This window comes from Myotis yumanensis, unplaced genomic scaffold, assembly GCF_028538775.1.
Source record: "Myotis yumanensis isolate MYYU_CA2020_CCGP unplaced genomic scaffold, mMyoYum1.0.hap1 SCAF_1, whole genome shotgun sequence".
NCBI lineage: Eukaryota > Metazoa > Chordata > Mammalia > Chiroptera > Vespertilionidae > Myotis > Myotis yumanensis.
Genome location: NW_027223752.1, coordinates 239,642,488 through 239,658,731, shown reverse-complemented (window position 1 = coordinate 239,658,731; position 16,244 = coordinate 239,642,488). Strand labels below are relative to the sequence as shown.

The 16,244-nt window shown below is 67.6% G+C and overlaps 1 protein-coding gene across 1 annotated transcript; it reads left to right on the top strand.

Annotated features, from left to right (window-relative positions):
* Window positions 1-136: 136 nt before the first annotated feature.
* On the top strand, window positions 137-10,131 carry TACC3 (transforming acidic coiled-coil containing protein 3). The gene is made up of 16 exons (XM_070400558.1): window positions 137-223; window positions 1,063-1,225; window positions 1,309-1,451; window positions 2,635-3,522; window positions 4,112-4,187; window positions 4,415-4,568; window positions 6,040-6,092; window positions 6,389-6,492; window positions 6,684-6,771; window positions 6,986-7,069; window positions 7,416-7,492; window positions 8,056-8,099; window positions 8,699-8,859; window positions 9,421-9,527; window positions 9,600-9,720; window positions 9,911-10,131. The coding sequence occupies exons 2-16, from the start codon at window positions 1,064-1,066 to the stop codon at window positions 9,974-9,976; spliced, it is 2,328 nt and encodes a 775-aa protein (XP_070256659.1). The 5' UTR covers window positions 137-223; window position 1,063; the 3' UTR covers window positions 9,977-10,131.
* The last annotated feature ends 6,113 nt before the right edge of the window (window positions 10,132-16,244 follow it).

Sequence of the window (16,244 nt, the reverse complement as noted above, 5' to 3'; positions counted from 1 at the left end):
GCGCAACCAGCGTGCCCCTCGCCCCGGTAGCACACCAGCAGCGCGCTGAGGGCGTGGCTGGACGGCGCGCCCTCCTATTGGCCGCTGGCGCTCGGGCGTCCTCCCCGACCGCGCGCTGATTGGCCGCGCGCAACAACCGTCTGTATTTGAATCGGCGGCGGGCGGCCGGGCTCCGGGACTGGCGCCTCCTGTTCAGTCCTCGGCTCTGCGCGGCGGCCGGCAGGTAAGGCGTCTGCCCGCGGCGGGGTGGGCTCCGCGCCAGCCTCGGCCCCTCCGGCGGCAGGTGGGCGCCGGCCGAGCCCACCCCTCCCGCGGCTCCTCCGCCCGCCATGCCCCTCCCCCCGGAGCCGCCGCCGGCCTCCCTGCCTCCCCGGCTCCTCGGTCGTCGTCCCGGGCGGTTCGTCCGTCGGACAGCCCCCTCGCTCCCCGGGACCTCGTCCAGCCCCCACCCCCACCCCGCGCTGCCGCCTGCGAGGTCGCGTCCTCGCAGCCGCCCCCCCTCCGACACCCGCCCCGCCTGGGCGGCCTCAGCTGGGAGCGTCCCCACCGCCGGCCCCACCTGCACCCGCAGCCACACCTGCGCCCTCGGGCAAGAGTAGCCGGGCCTGTCCCTGACGGCGGCCGTGCTGCCCCTGCCCCGGCCGGGCCCTGCCCTGTCGCACCCGGTTGCCAAGGCCAAACCCCCGAGTCACCCGGGCTCATCTTCCCCGCTCCCCTGCCCCGGCCGCCCTGGCCTTGCCCTTCAGCCACCCGCCCCCGCCCAGCGCGGCTGCTCCTCGGGTGTCACGTCGGTGACCATCCAGGGGCTGCGGGAGGGAGGGCGGACTGCAGGCCCCGATGGGGAAGCTCCGGGCTCCCCGGGAAGGCCTGGCAGCCCCGCCTCCCTGCCGTTTCCTGCGGGCCGGGCTCTGCCTCCCCAGGTTCCTCCCTGACCGCCGCCCACACAGTCCGGGAGAACCTGGTTCCTCCCTGAAGCTGAAGGCCCTTCCGGCGCGTGGCCCCAGCCGCTGGGCGGTCCCCGCAGGAGGGGGGCGCCTCTGACACCACCGCCCGCCTCTCCAGGATGAGTCTGCTGCTCCCCAGTGACGAGAACGCCGCCGCTGACAGCCGAGCAGAGAGCTGCGGCTTCCGGTCGGCACCCCCCGACCTCAGCGGAAGGTCGCCCGTGCTCCGCCCGTCGCAGAAAGAGAATGTGCCGCCCAGGAGCACAGCCAGAGCCATGAAGGCGAGTGCCTGCCCGCTGCCCACCCGTCCCTCGCCTGCCCCGGGACACACGCTGAGCGGGCCCTCTCCCTCCCCCTCCCCCAGGTGACTTTCCAGACGCCCCTGCGGGACCCGCACACGCACAGGATCCTGACCCCCAGCATGAGCGGCCGCCTGGAGGCTTGCTGTGCTCCGGGCGACGCGGTCGGAGGAGAAGGCTCCCCTGGCGTCTGGGCCCGAAAAGAGAAGTAAGTGCGCGCTTGGGCCGAGTCTGGTGGCCGGGGCAGGACAGCGGCGTTTGCTGCCTGTCGCCTCCTTGGCCCCTCGGGCCCTGGCCGGCCCTCTGCCTCCGCAGTGCCCTGACCACGCCTCTGCGGCTTCGCCTCCCTTTCCTGCCTCCACTGGGGCCTCCCCTTGCCGGTGAGCCGTGGAGACGCGCAGGCAGGTGGCTGGTTCAGAGGCTTGTCTGTGGGGTCTGGTCCCGTCGGGGTTGAGCCCCGCCTTCACCAGGAGGCGCCCCGCCTTCACCAGGAGGCGCCGCGCCGCAGCTCGCAGGTGCCGGGTGTTTGGCTGAGCAGGTGCCGCTGCTCCGAGGACCCTGCTGGCGGCCCTTCTCCCGAATTTGGCTGAACTGACCCACCTGGGCCGCCAGGGACCCTCCGACTCCAGAGTGGGCAGGGGCCTCAGGCACGTTGTGCTGCTGACTTTTGCTGACTTAAGCTGTTTAGAACTTGCTCTTCCTCTTAAGCAGTTTCAGGGGCACAGAGAAAGGGATTCCGCAAAACGTCCCCGCTAGACCCTCCCGCCACCTTACGCAAAGCATCCTCAGGCGTGTCCCCGTTCCCTGTGGAAGCTTCTGGAACCTGAATCTGTTTCTCTCCCCAGGTTTCCTTGTTACTTTGCAAAGTCACTTTGTATTTTCTTTTTGAAATTTAACTGAAAGAGATTAGAGGGACTCAGATGCTGTTCTGTTAGACCAGTGACGGCGAACCTTTTGAGCTCGGCGTGTCAGCATTTAGAAAAACCCTAACTTAACTCTGGTGCCGGGTCACATACAGAAATTTTTTGATATTTGCAACCGTAGTAAAACAAACGCTTATATTTTTTATATTTATTTTATATATTTAAATTCCATTTAACAAAGAAAAATCAACCAAAAAAATGAGTTCGTGTGTCACCTCTGACACGCGTGTCATAGGCTCGCCATCACTGGGTTATAGCCACGCCAAGAAGGAAGGGAAGCCCGCTGCTCAGACGCCGCCTCCTGGCACTGAGTGACCTACAGGGATACATGCTGTGGAAGTTTAGCCTGAGAACGGGGTTCCCAGAACATTCTTTTTTTCTGGCTTTAGCTGATGCTTTCAATGTAGACAAAAACCTCCTTAAAAAGCCAGCGGGTTCAGTAGTGTTGACTGAGTCTGTTTTTAAAAGCCAACAGCTCACCAAGGAAGTGGACGCCAAACCCACCAAAGAGATTCTACAGGAACCTGCAGCGGCTGCCGCCCACCCCCCTCCAGAGGACGCGAGGCCAGCCTCTGAAGACGGGCATCCCTGCCGGCCTGCCTCCACGCCCCAAGCCCCCCCGGATCCCTCAAGCTGTCCCCAGGCCCCTGCGAGTCTTGAGGACCAGTTCCCATCTCCACAAGGAACGTCTGATGGCCCTGGGCAAGGCTTGGAGGAAAACGATAGTTCTTACTCCCTGGAGAAAACCCTTGCACCCACCTCTGAAGTTGTAGAAGATCCTCCCAGGATCGCATCCCCAGACAGAGCAGAGGACCCTCACAGAGCCCCAGGAGAGAGCTCCAACGGACCCCCTGCCTCCTCAGCCGAGGCCCCCTCGCCCCCTGCCGCTCACCCCCCAGTAGCCCTCGGAGAAGACCCCGCCACAGACCTGCCTGGGGCCCGGGCCAGCCCTGAGGACGCTGCTGGTCCTGAGAGCACGGCTCCGGCCGGTCCTCCGGAGACTGGAGGGGCGACGGCCCCCAGTCCTCAGGACGAGGAGACCAGCGGCCACACGGCCGGCTCTGTGGGCAAGGGGCCTGTAAGGCTAGAGTTTGACTTTTCTGATGATGCTCCCAGCAAAAGGCCACGCCCACCAAGGAAACTGGGGGGGAGACCAGCGGCAAGGCAGGAAGTGTCCCCTGAGGAGGCAGGCGAGGGTCCCGTTCCTCCTCCCCAGGGGTCTTACAGCCTGGACTGGGACAAACTGGAAGACCCCAACTTCAACCCGTTCGCAGGCCAGGGAGAGCCCTGTCCCCCAGAACGCCCCCAGGGCAGGCCGGCGGGGCCGGGGGCTGCAGGGGACTCACCCCTGAGCCAGTAAGTGAGGGTGGCGGTGTCGGGTGGCTGCTCGGTGGTACGTGCGGGAGGACCAGGGGTCAGAAAGGCACTTGCCCAAGAAGGGGCCTCGGCAGGGGGCTGGTGTGGAGGAGCTGGATGGCCAGGGCCAGGCCATGTGAGCTCCCCTCCGGAAGATGCTAGAGGAGAAGCAGTCCCCGCACCTGTGCCTGCGGGTCCTCAGGCTGCGGGCTGCTCTGGGGCGGCTGCTCAGGGGCCCCCAGTGTCGGGTCCTAAGCTTAGCCGGGCCCGGTGCTCACATGCACGCAGAGCCCTGACCACCCCCGCTGCCCCATCCTGGTACTTCCTGGTGAGGCCGCCCTCCTGCCGCTCGGCCTCTTGACCGGTTTTCTGGTAAAGGACAAATGAATCTCGGGGTCACCGCCACTGAGTTGAGAAGCCCTCAGAGCTCCCACCTGCTTCCCAGTCCTCCTGCGAGGCTCGGTTCTCTCCGGAGGGTGGGTGGGCCTCGCCGGCCGCCGTCTTAGCCCTGGGCCTGGCTTCCTAGGTGAGGGTGCACAGGGCAGGACCCGGGGTGAGGGGTGCAGGCCCTGTTGACCCGTCTCTCCAGGCAGGTGCCTCCAGCCTCCGCAGATGACATACCCGTGATGCAGACCACAGCGGGGACCTCAGGACCAGGGGGCGAGGTATGGAGCGTGTGCCCAGGCAGGAGCGTGTCTTCCCACGGTCACCAGTGTTCCCACGTCCTCACAGCAGAGGGAGGCCGTGGGGACCAGGCGGGACACACCATTGCCCTACCCCCACCCCCACACCCTCTTTTTGACGAGACGGGTGAGGCTAGGTCCCACCCAGGACCCTCGACTTGTCGAGCTGTTCGAACTGAGCCCCCAGGTGACCCTGCTCTTCCGTCCAGGAGGGAACCGCGACTCCTCCAGAGCCAGTGGCTGCCCCCAGCCGTCCGGGCCCTGAGCCCACGGCCTCTGCTGCCGACCCAGCGCCCCCCGCTCTGCAGCGGCCCGAACCTGCCTGGGACCTAAAGGAGGAGCACTTCCAGGACGCGGCTGAGGGTGCGTTGTCCCCGGGCGTCACTGTGGGTTTGCCTCTGAGCGCGTGTGGAGTGGCGTTCGCAGGCAGCTGGTCCCTCACTGAGCCAGGCCTCACTGAGCGCAGCAGCACAGGTGCGCACGCGCCGTGACCGTCCCGGTGCCGGACACCTGGGCCTCGAGGCCCCTGGAGAAACGCTTGGGCCCGAGGCCCCATGGGGATGAGAGGAAGAGCCCAAGCCTTGGACGTGGTGCGCGTGCGGTTAAGCTGCCTGTCCCACGGGGGCGGGGGGGGGGGGGGCGGGGGGGGGGGCGGGGGGGTGATCTCTGAGCGGAGGTGCGCCCAGCGAGACCGCACGACTGAGTTGCTTTAAAAGACGTGAGGCTGCTCGACCCCTTCCAGCTCCTTAAAAGCCGCAGGCGCAAAGGAGATAGGAAGTGGGGGGACGAGCATGCATGCTCTGCAGGGGCGCCGGGAGCCAGGGAGGGACTGCTGGGGAGGCCCGCGGGCGGGGGGGGGGGGGGTGAGTTCAGCTTCTCGCTGAGCACGTGGTCAGGTTGGCCGTGTTGCCGCATGAATGACCTGCGTGTGGACAGAGCTCGTTATTCGCTCCCCGGTGGGCGGGCTTCTGTGGTTCCCCTTCAGCTGCGTGAGTGCGTGCACACATGGGGGTGCGCGTCCGGGTTCCCCGTCTTTCAGGTGTAAGTGCTGCTCCCACGTACCTGTCTAACGCCCTGCGGGACGGCGCTTTCCCACGGGGTCTGCACCGTCTCCTCCCCAGGGGCGGGCGGGTCCCCGCGGGGGTGCAGCAGGCCGGGCTGGGACCTGCGCTCCTGGTGGCGGGTGGTGCGCACCTTCCCCCGGTGCTGGTCAGACCCTCCGCCGGCTCCGTGCCTGGTTCTGAGGTTCTGGTGTTTTCTGAGAGGGTCCCGGTCAGACACTGACGTGCAGAAATGCCTCCGGGGGCTCGTCCCACGTCTGGATGGTGCTGGAAGCACTGGCGGGAACTTTGCGTCCGTTTCCGTGTTTCCTTTTGCTGTCTGTGCTGTTGGTGTCCCGCCGACGAACTCATCGCCAAAGCCGGTCGTGCAGATGGACCCTCGTGCTTCCTCCTGGGAATTTTATAGTTTAGCTCGTTTTCGGTTACTTTTATGTGTGGCATGAGGCACCCTTCGTTTTCTAAGCAAATGTTGTTACCAGAGACCAGAGGACTCGCCTGGGGTGGTTTAAACGGGTTCTCAGCGGACCGTTCGCCCCGGGGCCCTTTTGGTTGTCACCCCTGGGGTTGCCTCCCAACACCCAGTCGTGCACAGCACGGCCCCACCGACAGTCTGGTTGGGGGACGGGGCGGGGTGCAGCTGGGTGCTGGCAGTGTGAGTGGGGCTCCGGGGGCGCCCCTGCAGTGAGGGAGCTGCCGGCTGGCTTTGCTTGGAGGGGGAAGCACAGTCTGCCGTGCGGGAGGCGGGGCAGCGGCGGCACTGACTGCTCCCTCAGTTCTAGGCCTGGGGGTCGACGTGGACTACCTGGAGCAGTTCGGGGCGTCCCAGGTGAGCACCGCACCGGCCTTTCCTGAGGGGGAGGCTCGGAGGGGCTTTCCTAGAGCAGCCGTCACCCCTCGGCCGCCTGGACGGCTTCTGGGCCTCTGTCGGCAGCGCTTTTCTTAGCCACGCCCCGTGGTCCCCGCAGTGTCCTATCCCGGGTCCCCAGAGCCACTCAAGACCACGCACGGGGGTCAGCCCCCCGGGAGGTGTCTGTGCAGAGAGCACTCGGGCCCTTTGGTCGCCTCACCCTGGGGGCTGCTGTCCGTCAGGATGAGGGCCCCTGTTGACGCGCCCCCCTTCAGTTTAAGGAGTCAGCCCTGAGGAAGCAGTCCTTGTACCTCAAGTTCGACCCGCTCCTGAAGGACAGCCCTGAGAGGCCTGCGCCTGCGGCCCCCGAGCCCAGCAGGTAGGCCGGCGGGGGGAGGGGGGGGGGCTCGGTGCGCGGGGATCAGAGACCTCCAGGCGGGGGCTTCACGACTCGGCTTCTGAGCACCGGCTCCGAGCTGACGCCCTCGGCTGCAGGAGGGCGATGCCCCCCGATAGTGACTGAAAAGGCAGCGTCAGGGGTGTGACCCGCGTGTGCTCCTCTGCTTTCAGTGCGCAGGGCGCCGAGGCGCCTTCCCTGGGGGCCCCGCCCGAGGCCCCGCTGGTGGACCTGGACTTCCCGGCAGCGCCGGCCCTTCCTGTGAGTGCTTCTCCCTTGGTCGTGTAAAGGGTGCGTTTATGGTCGGGGATCTGAAGGGTCAGAGGTCAGTGGGCAGGGGGGCCACGGGCCCTGCTTGTCTCTGGTCACTGTGCAGTCCTGGAGCCTCCTGCCCCCCAGGACCTGTCCTCCCTGACCACAGGGCGGGGCTGGATGGGAGAGGAGCTTGGGCCCAGCTGGTCTCTGTCGCCCACAGGTGCCCCCACCTCCGTGTGTGCTCAGGCCCGGCGGCCCCCTCGTGGACGTGCTGCAGTACAGCCAGAGGGACCTGGACGCAGCGGTGAGCGAAGCCTGGGAGGGTGGGACCCCAGGTGTCCACTTACTCAGCCGGCCGCCGCCCAGCTGGCACACGCTCCCAGGCTGCACCTCACTGCCCACGGCCCCTGCCCTGCTCTGAGCTGCCTCCAGTGTGGTGGTGTCTGCCGCCACCCCTCCCCCTCCCAAGCTGCTCCCCAGCCTGGCCTGTAGCAAGAGGCGTCCCCAGCCCACACCCCACACACAGACGTGGGACCCCCTGGAACACACCTGCCCACGAAGGGGAGCTTGATGGGCTCACACCCCAGGGGGACCCAGGCTCTCAGTGGGCACCTGCTGGCCAGCTGGTGATGTCCACGCCTCCTGTGCAGGTGGAGGCAGCGCAGAAGGAGGTCCTGCAGCTGAGGAGCCAGTGTGAGGAGCTGCACCAGAAAAACCTGGAGATGGGGTGAGGCCTGCGGGGGGACCCGGGGGTGAGGTGAGGCCTGCGGGGGGACCCGGGGGTGAGGTGAGGCCTGCGGGGGGACCCGGGGGTGAGGTGAGGCCTGCGGGGGGACCCGGGGGTGAGGTGAGGCCTGCGGGGGGACCCGGGGGTGAGGTGAGGCCTGCGGGGGGACCCGGGGGTGGGGTGAGGCCTGCGAGGGGGACCCGGGGGTGGGGTGAGGCCTGCGAGGGGGACCCGGGGGTGGGGTGAGGCCTGCGAGGGGGACCCGGGGGTGGGGTGAGGCCTGCGAGGGGGACCCGGGGGTGGGGTGAGGCCTGCGGGGGGACCCGGGGGTGGGGTGAGGCCTGCGAGGGGGACCTGGGGGTGGGGTGAGGCCTGCGGGGGGACCCGGGGGTGAGGTGAGGCCTGCGGGGGGACCCGGGGGTGGGGTGAGGCCTGTGGGGGGACCTGGGGGTGGGGTGAGGCCTGCGAGGGGGACCTGGGGGTGGGGTGAGGCCTGCGGGGCTGGCGAGGCTGGAGTGGGGGCATGGCCCGCCATGGCACTTATGCATCTGCTCCTCCCACAGGAAGGTCATGGACGGGTACGAGAGCTTCATGTACCAGGCGATGGGTAAGTGTGCGGCCCCCAAACCCCCTTTCTAGCTGCAGCTCCCCCCCTCGGTGCCGCAGCCCCCAGCGGAGAGCAGCCAAGGCCAGTGCGGAAGCAGCTGGGGTCCAGGCGACCGGGTCAGGCTGTAGGGCTGGTGCTCACGGTTCCCAAATTGGCCAGAACCCGAGCCAGCAGTTGGGACCACAGGGAACGGGTGGGGTCCTCCCACGGCGTGTCCAGCTTCACTCTGTGGGCATCGGCTCTGGGTGTGTCTGGGCCGGGGTGGGAGCACCCTGCCTCTCCCCAGGCCAGGGACTCAGGTTCCAGAGGCCCCAACTGTGGGGACAGGTGTCACCGCGGCTCTGCTGTCGGGCCCTGGGTTCCTGTCCGCACCTTGGGTCCTGGGACCTGGTATTGAGGAGGTGCTGTGCTCAGGGCACTTGGGCCCCAGGTCCTGCTGGGGCCGGGGGGGGGGGGGGGGGGGCCTGGTCACCTTCCTCGGGCAGGACCTCCGCATGCTGCGGCTGACGCTGCCCCCTCCCTCGCCTCCGTCCCACTCCCTGCTCTCTGTCACCCGTGTGGGGACTTTCCCCAACCCCCTGTGCTTTTCCCTTTCCAAGAGGAGGCTCAGAAACAGCAGGAACTTGCCAAAGCCGAGATCCAGAAGGTTCTGAAAGAAAAAGAGCAGCTGAGCACAGATCTGAGCTCCATGGAGAAGTCCTTCTCCGACCTCTTCAAGCGGTTTGAGAAGCAGAAGGAGGTGATCGAGGGCTACCGGACGGTAGGTGGGCTCTGCCCTGTGACCCGTCTTGTCATGCTTGGTCCCCAGCCCATCGGGCAGGAGCTGCCGCCCCACCGCGTCCTGGTCCCTTGAACTCGGCACCTGGCTCAGCCTTGCTGTGTGGCCAGTCTCCCCAGTGGGCCGGGCTAGGGTGGGGGTGCTGTCGGCCTGGGGGGGCCTGGGCAGGTGAGCAGAGGAGCTGGAGGCACAGCTTGGGCAGGACCGTGCGGGCCAGCGGATGCCCTGGTGACTGGGCACCGAGGAGCCAGCGCTGCCTTCCGGAGGAGCCTGGCCAGGTCCACCTCGGGCACCCAGCGCTGCGGGCGAGGGAAGCGCTGGTGCCGGGCAGGCTCCATAGGGGTCAGGACAGGCCTGGTGTCCAGGGAGGGGGAGGCCTGGCTGTGTGTGGAGGGCCTTTTCCAAAAGAAACGCGGCAAGTGCTGCTCCGAGCCCTTTCTCGTCTGAGCTGCCGCGAGGTGGATGTCCAGGGGGCCTGGCCGGGGCCTCGTACACCTGACCCCAGAGCAGCGAACGGGCAGTAGTAACGCGCCCCCCTTACAGAATGAGGAGTCGCTGAAGAAGTGCGTGGAGGACTACATCGTCCGGGTCCAGAAGGAGGGCCAGCGGTACCAGGCACTGAAGGCCCACGCGGAGGAGAAGCTCCGGCTGTAAGTCCGGGACGCCTTGGGCGGTGGGTGACGGGGGAGGCAGGAGGCTGAGCCCGCTTTCCCCACGTGCAGGGCCAACGAGGAGATCGCCCAGGTCCGGAGCAAGGCCCAGGCGGAGGCGCTGGCCTTCCAGGCGAGCCTGAGGAAGGAGCAGATGCGAGTCCAGTCGCTGGAGAAGGCCGTGGAGCAGAAGGTGGGCGCAGGCCTGAGGCCCGGGAGCGGGAGGGACGAGCCCCTGGGGTCTGGGACCTGCCCTGTCACCAGCCCCGTGGCCTGCTGGCTCCCAGGCTGGGCCACTACCCTCTTCCCAACTCCTCTCCACCGGGGCCCCTGCTGCCAGGTCTGAGCACTGGGAGACGGAGGGGGTGACCTTCCTCTTTCAGACGAAAGAGAACGACGAGCTGACGAGAATCTGTGACGACCTCATTTCCAAGATGGAGAAGATCTGACGTGGGGTTCCGCCCCGCACACCCGCCCTCCTGTCTGTCTGTCTGTCTGTCTGTCTGTCGGGTTTCACGTCCTTTCTCCTCTCCTAACCTCAGCTCATGTTTAAACTATGATTATTTTAGGAACGAGACTGAATAAAATGGAGTTTAGCACTGCAGTTGCTCTATCTTGATTAAAGCCAGGCTTCCAGCTTTGGCCGGACCCTGCACGGCCCCTGTGCCTCCGGCCCCTCTGCCCGCACCTCGGGCTGCCAGGCGGACACACAGCCTGCTGGGTCTGCCTCCAACCACAGGTCAGAGTCCAATGGACCAGCGTTTATTTATTTTTAAGATATTTTTATTGATTTCAGAGAGGAAGGGAGAGAGAGAGAAGATCAGTGATGAGAGAACCATTGATCGGCTGCCTCCCACATGCCCCCTCCTGGGGATGGAGCCCGCAACCCAGGCCTGTGCCCTGACCAGAATCGAACCTGGGACCCTTCAGTCTGCAGACCGACGCTCTATCCACTGACTCAAACCGGCCGGGGCCACTGCAATTTTAATGTAAAAACAAATGGCAAGGGGGTGGTAGCCTGTGAAGAGCCCGCACGGAGGTGGGCTGCGGGATTGGCGCCTGTGGCTGAGTCACACGTGGCACCGGTGTCCTGGCTGCTCAGTGGCCTCGTCCAGCCCCATGGACTGACCAGGGAAACGCGGAGGAAGCAGGTCTGTCTGCTCCGGACCTCAGGCTCCCAGCTGGGCCCTGACCAGCTGAGCCAGGCCTGCCCCTGCGGCTCGAGGATCCTCCCAGCAGCTGAGCTGAGGTCTGGGGGCACCAGCCAGTGCAGACCTCCAGCTCCCAGCCGTGGCTCAGTACGTGGACATCTGCTCCACGGAGCCTGTCCTCAGCTCGCTGACCCTGGGCCCTGGGTCCCTTCCTCTCTGGCCGAGTGAGGTGTTGGGGCCCGGGGGGTGCACTGCAGGCCGGTGAGGCCCTGGAGAGGCGCCGGCGGGAGGGGGGCAGCCCCAGGCGGAGGCTCAGCCTGCAGGGCATCACGGCCCAGTCCCGAGACACATGGCACGAAGCTGGCCGGACACTCGTCACAGACTGAGACGCCCTGTGCCCAGGAGCCAGGTCCTCACACCGGGGCTCCTGGGTGCTGACCAATGGCATGGCAGGCCCAGGTCTGTGTGTCTGACCGCTCCCAGGGGAGCAGGTGCTGCTGGGCCTGGAGCCCGCTGGGTCCCAGGAACAGGCCCAGTGCAGGGGAGCGGCCGCCACCTGGCCCGGCTAAGGCGGTGCCCACGCTCAGGCCTGGGGGGAACCAACAAAGGGGTGCTTTCCCCCCCTCATCGTGGATGGGGACCAAAAAGAGCCGTCAGACCTGTGGGGGCCACAGCCTGGCTGGGACTGGCCGGAGGGTGGGCAGCGGCGATGTGCCTGGCTGCCACCAGGGGGCGCTGCCGGCCGTGGGCCAAGGTGCAGGGTCAGGGCCTGGAGGTGACGTCCTGGCTGGGGACCTGCACTTGGGGCTCTGGCTGGCTGGGGCGTCAGGACCCCACAGGTGGAGGGAGGGCTTGGGGGAGACTGTCTGGTACAGGGACACGGGCCAGGCCGGGGCAGGGACCGCGGCCACTCTGCCCCCCGCTCCCCATGGCCCCGTGCGCAGCCCTGTCCTCTCCTCACCCCGTGGCAGCTCCGGCCCCCTCCTGGGCCCTCCTGCCCCACTGCCGGCACAGGAGGTGCTTTTTGGTTTTTTATTTTTTATTGATTTCAGAGAGGAAGGGAGAGGGAGAGATAGAAACATCAATGATGAGAGAACCATTGATCGGTTGCCTCCTGCAGGCCCCCTACTGGGGATCGAGCCCGCAACCCAGGCATGTGCCCTGACTGGAATCGAACCCGGGACCCTTCAGTTCTCAGGCCGACGCTCTACCCACTGAGCAACACCGGCCAGGGCCGGAGGTCCTTTTGTAAACAGTCACACACGTCCCTCCTGAGGCTGAGGGCCAGCCTGCAGTGCTCCCAGCCCTCGGGCGGGGGCCGGCCGGCCGGCCGGAAGCTGTCACCTCTGTGCTCAGCAGCCACTTCTCAGGAGGCCTCCCTGACACCCCCAAACCACACCCACTGTGGCCGGACCTGGGGCCCCAGCATATGTTCCTCCCGTGCAGAGCGCCCCTCTCCGGGCCGGCCGCCCACGCTGACCCTCCAGGCCCTGCTCAGGGCTCTGAGCCTCCATGCTGTTGTCTCGTTCTGTGCGGAGTGGCTGGTTTAGGGGGACTCAGACCCTGGGAGGCACCCCAAGAGCAGATGTGTGTCTTCAACCTGACCAAACCCCAGGGTGAGGGCTGCAGGGGTATGGGTGGTGGGCGTGGGGCCCTCCAAGCCAGGCCAGCACCCCCGAAGTCCTGCTACTCAAAGCAGCGCTCTGGGCCCCTCTTTGTCGTGCTGGGCCCCTTCCCTGGAATGACCCAGGCTCCTGCCCTCAACATGCAGCCCCCACCCACCACAAGGTGGTAACCCATTCCCAGCCCCACTGCTCCCCTGGCACCCCTCCCATAGGCCCCTGGACAAGTACCCCCAACCCACCCCCTCCTCTGCACAGGAACCCCAGATGTCACCCACCCCCTCCTCTGCACAGGGACCCCAGATCTCACCCACCCCCTCCTCTGCACGGGGACCCCAGATCTCACCCACCCCCTCCTCTGCATGGGCACCCCAGATCTCACCCACCCCCTCCTCTGCACGGGCACCCCAGATCTCACCCACCCCCTCCTCTGCACGGGGACCCCAGATCTCACCCACCCCCTCCTCTGCACGGGCACCCCAGATCTCACCCACCCCCTCCTCTGCACGGGGACCCCAGATCTCACCCACCCCCTCCTCTGCACGGGCACCCCAGATCTCACCCACCCCCTCCTCTGCACGGGGACCCCAGATCTCACCCACCCCCTCCTCTGCACGGGCACCCCAGATCTCACCCACCCCCTCCTCTGCACGGGGACCCCAGATCTCACCCACCCCCTCCTCTGCACGGGCACCCCAGATCTCACCCACCCCCTCCTCTGCAGGGGGACCCCAGATCTCACCCACCCCCTCCTCTGCACGGGGACCCCAGATCTCACCCACCCCCTCCTCTGCACGGGGACCCCAGATCTCACCCACCCCCTCCTCTGCACGGGCACCCCAGATCTCACCCACCCCCTCCTCTGCACGGGGACCCCAGATCTCACCCACCCCCTCCTCTGCACGGGGACCCCAGATCTCACCCACCCCCTCCTCTGCACGGGCACCCCAGATCTCACCCACCCCCTCCTCTGCACGGGGACCCCAGTTCTCACCCACCATCTCCTCTGCAGGGGGACCCCAGATCTCACCCACCCCCTCCTCTGCACGGGGACCCCAGATCTCACCCACCCCCTCCTCTGCACGGGGACCCCAGATCTCACCCACCCCCTCCTCTGCACGGGGACCCCAGATCTCACCCACCCCCTCCTCTGCACGGGGACCCCAGATCTCACCCACCCCCTCCTCTGCACGGGCACCCCAGATCTCACCCACCCCCTCCTCTGCACGGGGACCCCAGTTCTCACCCACCCCCTCCTCTGCAGGGGGACCCCAGATCTCACCTACCCCCTCCTCTGCAGGGGGACCCTAAATCTCACCTACCCCCTCCTCTGCAGGGGGACCCCAAATCTCACCCACCCCCTCCTCTGCAGGGGGACCCCAAATCTCACCCACTCCCTCCTCTGCAGGGGGACCCTAAATCTCACCCACCCCCTCCTCTGCAGGGGGACCCCAAATCTCACCCACCCCTACACAGGGATGGAGCTGAGATGCTGAGGAGCCTTCAGAGCCTGTGAGACCCCCTCACAACAAGGGTGAGCGACTGTGGTGGGGAGAGGTGGTGGCTGGGGTGGGTGGGTGAGGGGCTGGGGGGCTCGCAGCTGCCCCGGCTCAGAGCTGCAGAGCCGCCCCGGCTCCTGGCTGAGGGGCAGGTGGCCTCCTGTTGCAGGGCCAGGGCTGCTGCGGAGGCCCCTCCGGCCACTCTGAGAACTGCCCGGTCCCTGTCCCGGGGCCTCTGAGCCAGACCCGGCCTCGGCCTGGAGAAGGCACGCGGGGTGGCTGGCCGCGCTACGGTCGCAGGCCGGGGGGCAGCGTCCTGGGCCGGGAGCCGCTCCGGGACAAAGGGGCCTTGTGCGCTGAATGGGTGTTTATCCTGGAGCCGTGTTAGCTCGGCGCGAGGCGGGCGGGGGGCCTGGCGCGGGCTCCGCAGGTAAACATGACCGGAGCCGGCAATCAGCGGCCTGGCCTCCCGCCCCCGGCGTTTCCTGCGCCTCGGCACCCTGGCATCACGGGCCTCCCGCCAGGACGGGGACGTGGGAGACCGGAGGGGAAGCTGAGCTGTCCCAGGCGGCCCTTCCGGGTCCCCCGCACTGGGCAGCGAGACCCCAGGCCGGGGCTGCCCCTTCCCCGGTCACGGGAGGGGAGGGTGGCTGCCCCTGCCCCTGAGGTGGGGGTCCTGGGCCAAGACTCCGTCAGCCTTGATTGACTGTGTGTCCCCCAATTCGTGTGTGGAAGCCCTGGCCCGGCGGGCGATGGGGGAGGGGGAGTGGGGTGAGATGGGGCCGTGATGGGGCCGTGATGGGCTCGGGGCCCTGGTGAGCAGAGACCAGCGCCCGCTCTCCCCTGTGAGGACGGTGACAGGCTGCGGCCAGCGAGCGGCCCTCCCCGAAAACGCCTTGACCGCCACCTGGTCGCAGACGCCCAGCCTCCAGGACGGAGGAATGTCGTGTGTTTGTCACAGCGGCAGGTGCTGACCAAGCCCAATGACGGTGGCCGCCAAGCCCAAGGCCACCCTTTGCCGTCTGTGCTCCCTGAGCGGTGGCCCAGGAGGCCTCCAGCGCCGTGGAGACACCCAGTGTGGGCATCACTGCCATCGCCACCCCTCTGAGCGGGTCCGTTCGGGGCTGAGTGCCCGTGGGCACCTCCCTCTGCCCCTCAGCCAGGCCCTCCGTGGCCAGGGGCCCGCGGGTGGCGGGTGCCGGTGTGCCCTGAGAGCGCTGGCGCATGTCCCCGTGTCCCTGTGCAGGATGTCCCGGAGGGATGTCCCGGAGGGCGGGTCCAGCAGGCCGCCGGTCACGCGGAAGCGAGCAACGGAGGAGCAGCCGCCATCCGCAGAGCAGCTGGGCTGGTTGGGGACAGGCATGCACGTCGGCCCTGGCTCCTCACGGCCTCCAGTCCCCAGACCCCAGGAATTCTGTGCTCCCCTGGCCCCAGCTCTACCCACCCACATGCCCACCCCCAAGTTCTGAGCCCAGGCGGCTGGGGCCAAACTGGCTTCCTTGAGCTGGGAGGCCTGCAGGGGGCACCAATAAGCCGGCCAGAGGTCCAGTCAGGCTCCTGGGGCAGAGGAGGGGGTGCTGGCTGGGGTTCCCAGGCCCCAGCAGCACCCCATCGCCCACAGAATGTCTGTGGCCAGGTCCGGGCCCCTCCCGCCCAGGCCCAGTCCTGTCCAGCAATGTCCTGGGACCCCCATGAGTGGACACCACATCCTTGAAGCTCCAACGAGGCTCAGGTGTGAGGGTTCAGGGCCCCCCCTCCTAATTCTTCAGGAGTGAGAGGCCCCAGAGAACACCCTGCCCCAGCCTGGCCCCGGGCGCAGAGCTGGGCGGGTCACAGGTGTCCACCGAGTGGCTGAACGAGGGGACAGAGGTGCTGTCCAGCAGTGTGTAACGGGACATGCGCACAAGCGAGCGAGCGAGGCTGTGCCCAGCAAGGGGTGGCCATGTCCCCTCTCCCGTGTCCCCTTCCTTGTCCCCCGCACCCTCCTTAGCCCCACAGGCACTGGGCGGGCCGGCCCTGGGCTGGGCTCCCCGGGGCCAGGGGCACTCGGGGGGCAGGGAGGCAGGGGGGCAGGGGGCGGGGGGCAGGGGGACAGGGGGGCAGGCGGCCTGGAGAGGCTCCTGTGTGTTTCTGATGGGAGAGCGTGGGAGACGGCAGCGGAGCCTCGGTAGAAAGGCTCCTGTGTGGGCAGAGGGCCGCCCGGTACTGATGGCAGGGCGGGCGGGGGGCGGGGGGGGGGGGGTGGCCCTGCCTGGGCCTGCCTGCCAGGTCTCCAAAGGCACGGGGTGTCCCTCCGGGGCCAGGCGGCCTGCCTGGGGGCTGTCCTGGCAGGAGCCGCTGTGCGGCCTGAACCCCAGGGCTCTCTGTGGGATGGACGTGGGGCCTGTGCAGTGGGGGGTGGAGGTCCCAGCCAGCCGAGGGCCACCAGGGGGCACTGGTTCCTCG

Bases quoted from the DNA above. Each gene is read 5' to 3' on its own strand.
- TACC3 (XM_070400558.1), top strand. From the start codon at position 1,064: ATGAGTCTGCTGCTCCCCAGTGACGAGAACGCCGCCGCTGACAGCCGA. The intron at 4,188-4,414 runs GTATGGAGCGTG...TCTTCCGTCCAG, and splicing joins CCTCAGGACCAGGGGGCGAG to GAGGGAACCGCGACTCCTCC. The intron at 7,070-7,415 runs GTGAGCGAAGCC...CCTCCTGTGCAG, and splicing joins AGAGGGACCTGGACGCAGCG to GTGGAGGCAGCGCAGAAGGA.